Source organism: Coenobita brevimanus, chromosome 89 (genome assembly GCF_032717465.1).
Source record: "Coenobita brevimanus isolate Jiangsu-jjx chromosome 89, ASM3271746v2, whole genome shotgun sequence".
Taxonomy (NCBI): Eukaryota; Metazoa; Arthropoda; class Malacostraca; order Decapoda; family Coenobitidae; genus Coenobita; species Coenobita brevimanus.
In genome coordinates this window covers 30,457,044-30,463,043 of record NC_137042.1, presented here as the reverse complement: position 1 = coordinate 30,463,043, position 6,000 = coordinate 30,457,044, and the positions used below count along the sequence as shown (strand labels likewise).

At 43.1% G+C, this 6,000-nt stretch overlaps 1 protein-coding gene across 1 annotated transcript in view; it reads left to right on the top strand.

Moving 5' to 3' along the window:
- The first annotated feature begins 2,391 nt into the window (after window positions 1-2,391).
- The window catches only part of LOC145411377 (putative neural-cadherin 2), a 42,511-nt gene continuing 38,902 nt past the window's right edge, over window positions 2,392-6,000 (top strand). Inside the window, exon 1 of the mRNA XM_080281408.1 lies at window positions 2,392-2,575. Coding sequence (XP_080137534.1) covers window positions 2,425-2,575 — 151 coding nt within the window. The 5' untranslated portion in view covers window positions 2,392-2,424. The remainder of the gene's footprint in view (window positions 2,576-6,000) is intronic.

The window sequence follows — 6,000 nt, the reverse complement described above, 5'->3', positions numbered from 1 at the left end:
TTCTTTTCGTTCAGTTGCCTATTCCTCGCTGCTGCCAAACTTATATTTTTTCAATCGTCTCACATATCTTTTCCAATTTTCCTTTCTCCTTGTCTTACAACAGCGTTCTTACCTTTTTTTTTGGGGGGGGTCTCTTTTTTTTCTTGCTCATTTACCTTTTTCCTCGCCTGCCAAGTGTTTTTGTTTTTTTGTTTTGTTTTACGTAGCCAGTATTCGTTTCCTATCCCCCCGTCCTTCTTACGCTTATTCTGTTACTTCCGTGGTTTCCCTTTTATTCTTGTTCAAGTGTCTATTCCTCCTTTGCCAGGGTATTTATTTATGTATTATATATTTATTTACTCCTGCACCACCTCGTTCCCAGCCTCACTTCCTCCTTCCTACCCTTACTTTCAACCTTTCTCAGTCTCTTTCCTTCCGCTCACTTACCTGTTTCTGTCTCCTGTCATGCTAGTATTTTTCAGTCCCGTCGCCATCATCTTCCAGCCTCCCTCCCTCCCCTTCCACGCACACACTTTCTCATTTTCGTTTCTTCTCTTTCCTTCTTTCTCACATACATGCTCCTCCGTGCTACTAAGCTATATACGTATTAATAAGTAAACGTAGACAGATAGATAAGTAGATAGGTTGACAGGTAGACAGATAGATATATAGGTAAGTAGGTAGGTAAGTGGGTAGGTAGGTAGGATATTTTTCCTTTTTATTTTCAACCTCCTTCCCAAACCAACCACCTCCACTTTCCTCCCAGCACAACACTTTCAGTTTCTCACACGCGTCATTACTTGCCACTTGTTTGGCTTGCGTTTCCCCACCACCCCGACTTGCCCTGCGCCGGAGGGAAGCACTAGACCGATCCGGGTCGCAAACACAGAAGCTCCAAAGTGACGCGCTCGCCCTCTTTCCTTCGTATATATTATGAGGAAGCTGGTCGAGGTGTTGTTATGCGAGGCTGTGGTGAATATTGGATTGTGTTTTCTCCAGTGTTATTTTGATTGGCTGGTCACAGGGCACCTATTTTCGTGACGTGTGTGTGTGTGTGTATGTGTGTGTGTGTGTGTGTGTGTGTGTGTGTGTGTGTGTGTGTGTGTGTGTGTGTGTGTGTGTGTGTGTGTGTGTGTTTCTTTGCTCTGGTGTATTATGCTCAGTTCTGTGTTGTATTCGTTAATAGAGTGCAGGTCAAAGGGATTCTGATTTTTGTCCTGGTATATTTAGTCTTTTTCCTTTTCTTTCCTCTTATTTATTAACCAGGCAAACGGGTTGCATTTTCGCAGTCGTGAGTTCGATTGTGTTCAGCCCTGTGTTTATTTTGGTCAGCAAGTCAAAGGGCTCGTGTCACCATGTTAGATATGCGTAGCCCTGCGTTGTAATGGATATCTTCAGTCATGCGTTATTCTGATTAGCCGGACGCATGTCGAAGGGATCTACTTTCGAGATGGCGTGTCATCTGGGTATGTAATATGGCTAAGAATGTTTTGTCGTGCTGGAGGTGTTTGATGTGTGCTACGGTGGTGTCATGGTGGGGGAACTTACAACCCCGTAGGCGCTAGTTTGGCCCCATTTACCCCTCCGGCTCTCATCACCTCTAATGTAGCCAGTGCCATTCACATGATAACACTCCCATTTACCGTCGTTTCTCGTATCACGGAGATATAATTCTGGGCTGGATATATGTCCTACTTGTTCCTCACATTAGTCCCCTTCACCACGAGGACGTCTTGTTGTACGGTATTTTTTTCCTGATGTTTGCCAGACGATTTTATCCTGAATAGGGTTCTGAAGAGGTTTAAGGAGGCTGTAGCTAACTTCTCCAATTCGATAAATCTAACTTGATTTCTTCCATCAAACTTTACAGCTGTATTATAGATGTATATTCTAACACTTTGTCCGTCTTCCTTTTCCTTAAGAATGAATTACAGCATCTTCTTAATTTAGCTTTACTGCAAATGCTCGTAGTCTGCTGTCGTGGCGTGTCATTCCCACTTTCATCCCTTTCATCACCAGGACATTTCCATTTTATTCTAAACACCATCAGACAACGTTTTCCTATTTTAGGACGAATTTTTCTGTAAGTGGAGGATGCAGGAAGTCCTCGTTAGTCCTTTAACCATGATAATTTTTCTGCCCACCTAGTGACACACAGTACACACGTTCCAGTTTGTGGGTAAAGCTTCATCAGGGAGATTTCTGGTTCGCCCCATCGCCCCTTCAGCCCGAGGAGGACATTTTCATTTTTACCCTTGTTATCATCATAAAATTTATATTCAGTTTAGGAGAGGCCCTCTGTAAGTCATTTTCGTTTTACTCTTCCAGGCATCATGCAGTTTTATTCAATTTAGGAGAGCCCCTGTAAGTGAAGGGGTTATTGAGGGCAACATTGCTAAGCTTCCCGTCCTCCCACAGCCGCTGGACAGAGACCCACCCAACGGCATGGCCCAGTGGCGACTACGAGTGACTGCCTCTGACGGGGAGCTGGAGGCCCACACAGACGTCCGAGTTAACCTCAAGGACGCCAATGACAACGCACCCTACTTCCCAACCCTCACCACACACGCCACAGTTTCAGAGAACATCCCTTTAGGTAAGTAATTTTCTCCCCTTGCTTCTCAACTCCTCACCCTCACCACACACGCCACAGTCTCAGAGAACATCCCATTAGATGTGTAAGTCTTGTCCCCAAATTCCCTACTCTTACTATACTTGACACATTTGCGTCCCAGTACTTAGTTACCCTCTCCACACACGCCACAGTATCAGAGAATATCCCTTTAGGTAAGCCTCCCTTCCTATACTTCCCGACTGTCTCTCCACACTCGTCATTTTCAGAGAAAATTCCTTTAGGTAAGTTTCGTCTTTATGCCTCCCTGCTTCTACCGTACTTACTACTGTCCCTGACGGTTCCAAAAACAGTCTCCCTCCTCTTACTTCCTTGCTGTAACTGTACTAATCAGTCTTTGAAAAAAAAAAAAACATGGGTAAGTCTCCCCACCTGCATTCTTAATCTCAGTACACTTACCACTGTTTGTAAGAGTTCTGCATGTCTCCTTCCCTACTTCCCTACTCACACTCCTCTCGTCACAGTCTGCAAGAACATTCCTTTAAGTAATTCATTCCTCTCCTTCCCTCCTTTCCTCTCCTTCCCACTGTCTCTGAAAGCTCTGGAGAAGCCACCCCCCCTATATCTCACCATCGTCTCCAGACTTCGAGAATATTCGTCTGGGTAAGTATCCATCGTCTCCAGATTCAGAGAATATTCCTCTAGGTAAGTGTTCTCCCAATACTCCCCTCCTCTTACTACACCTGGCACAGTCTCTGAAATTATTATGCTGCGAATACTTAATCTATTGTTACTACACTTTCCACGGTCCTCTAATATCCCGATGGGCATATCACGTGTGTTATTAATCTGAACGCCATTTATTTTCCTTCCCTCATTAGTATATACGGCATACTCTAAAATATTCCGCTGGCAAAATTTCGTCTGTTATACACCTATTCTTTATACACCTGCCATAGTCCAAGAGAATATTTCCCTGGATTTTGCTCGTTTGTTATTTATCTCAATCCCACCATCCCCCATTTCTCTAGTCTCACCACCCCCACTAGTCTCAGAATATCCCGCCGGGTAAGTCCCCTTTATTATTAATGAAACTCCGCCAGATTCCGCCGCCTCGCTGCTGTCAAAGAGGATTGTGTCTCCTCCGCCTCCTCCTCGGCCTGGTTTGTTACCTGAGTATCTCAAAGAGTGTGCCAGTTTGAAAGCTCCTGATTCAAGAGTGTGTGTGTGTGTGTGTGTGTGTGTGTGTGTGTGTGTGTGTGTGTGTGTGTGTGTGTGTGTGTGTGTGTGTACCTATACATTCGTGGTGCTCTCTGCGGGTGTGTGTGTTTCTTTTTATGCAAAAGGAAGGAACCTTGCCATTAAAACCCTATGAAAGTTGTCCATTCCAAAGAAGTTATATGAAAGAAGGTCGAATCACTTGATCCGTTCATTTTAAGATGCCCTGATACATTACATTTAAGTGACTGGTGGTCGTACACATATGAATCAACAGTGTGGAAGATTGCTCCAGAATTCGCCAGTAATGTTTGTACTGTATATGTGCACGCGTACGTCTCTCAGTCTATTTTTTTTTTCCTTTTCTGTTTGCCTGCGTGTTCAGTAATTGAAGCCTGTCATTATACGTAGCTCAACTTGCACCCAAGTGAGCTCTAACTTCATCCCTATTATGACCTTCAACTTTTACCCCTCCTCCATCACACACATCTCACAGCCATAAGATAGGGTTTGTTGCTAACGAGTTGTGGTGCTTATTTGTATGATAATTTTGTCTTGTGAGGAAAAATAAAAAAGGGAGGATTAGCACTATATCATTACACATTTATATGTAAATAACCTTACGGTACGACCTCCTTTGACTAAACTTTGGGAAAGTATTAAGGAATAAGTTAAGCTTTTTTTTTTTTCTTTCTCCTGCATGGTCAGTATAAAAAAGAAGAAAAAGAAGAAGAACATTCAACCCAAAAGTTCGAAGAAAATTGACGTGGTAAATGAGTAGCAAAAATATTCACTATGAATAAATAATTTTACTTTAGTGATTTACGGCATGTTCACCATCATGAAAGAGGAACATCATCATGGACGGAGTTATGTTACTGATAAATAACTTAGCATATGAACAAGTTAGAAATGTAGGGGCACCCAGCATCCACTCAGGCAGTGTAGTGCTACCTTATGCCCAATGTGAGAAGCCACAGTAGTCTCCTGTATTCCAGGTAGCCCATTTATTACATTTGGTGGTAACCATAATACCAATATCTGCACGCCTGGCGGTTACATGAATCTTCATCATTGCCTTGAATGTCTGCACAAACTAGGTTAGCCCCGAGCCCGGATGCTCCGAGGCAGTAAGGAATTGGATGGAGATCAAATGTAGTCTTTTAGCATTGGCTACACTACATGCAAGTCAGTTTAGCTGTGATTGGACAAAAAATTCACTTGATGAGCAGCTTTGTGTTTTATTTTCTGTTTTGGCAGTCAGTTCACCAAAGCTTTCATATTGTTAACGAGCAAAGAGAAAAACACTGCCATCCTTGTTGGAGAGCAGCGTTCAGTGCCTGCGGTCAGTTAAACGGGGAGGGTTTGCTGTCATCATCCCATCCTGTCGAATTTGAGGGAAATAGTTGAAACGGCAGTGAGAGAAATACCACAACATGTCAGGATTTTCGAACACGCTATAACCATTGCCCTTCCAGATTTTAGCATGCAAGCGAGTTAAGCCGAACAGGCAGTGCTACAGTACAGCGGTGATTGGCGTGGAATTTAGTAACCTTTTTCTGGTTGTTGAAAAGATGGTAGGGAAAACAGAAAGCAGCTTATGGGATGTTGTAGATAGAGTACGATAGAATTTTTTTTCTCTCTCTCTCGGTCTGTGTATATTTTCTTTTTCTTTTTCAACACGCGTAGTTAACCCCCTTATGATCTAAGTGTTCCCTGAGATAAGCTTCATCATCTAACGAGTGCAATAGTTGAGTAAAAATACGTTAGCTTACTGGACGTGTTTAAATAAGTTGCTTTTAGCCCCAGTGCAAGAAGAGATTTCCCTTAAGCTGAATGAAATCGTCTGGTGGTATAGAGAACTCCAGACTTTATCGCACGGACGGTGTTGAAAAGAAAAACTACAGCACTTGGTCTCTTCTGCTTTCCACGTTTCCTGTCATTCAGAGACTAAGGTGTCAGACTCGTATCAGCAAAATCATATAATTTACACTTGCGAGTTTTGGTTGACTCTGAAGTTGAAAATATCGACATTGATCTGTTCACTTCAAGATCCCTGGAGGTACGGTAGATGAGTGGAATAGTAAAGCATATAATCACCCAGTGGAAGGGTCGGTTTTGTATCTCCGTAGTCACACCAAAGAAATGCCTCAGACGATTTAATCTTCGCTGTTTTTGACACCCTGGGAATAAGGAAGAGAGAGTACTACCCATTCGTTCTCTGAGAGTCG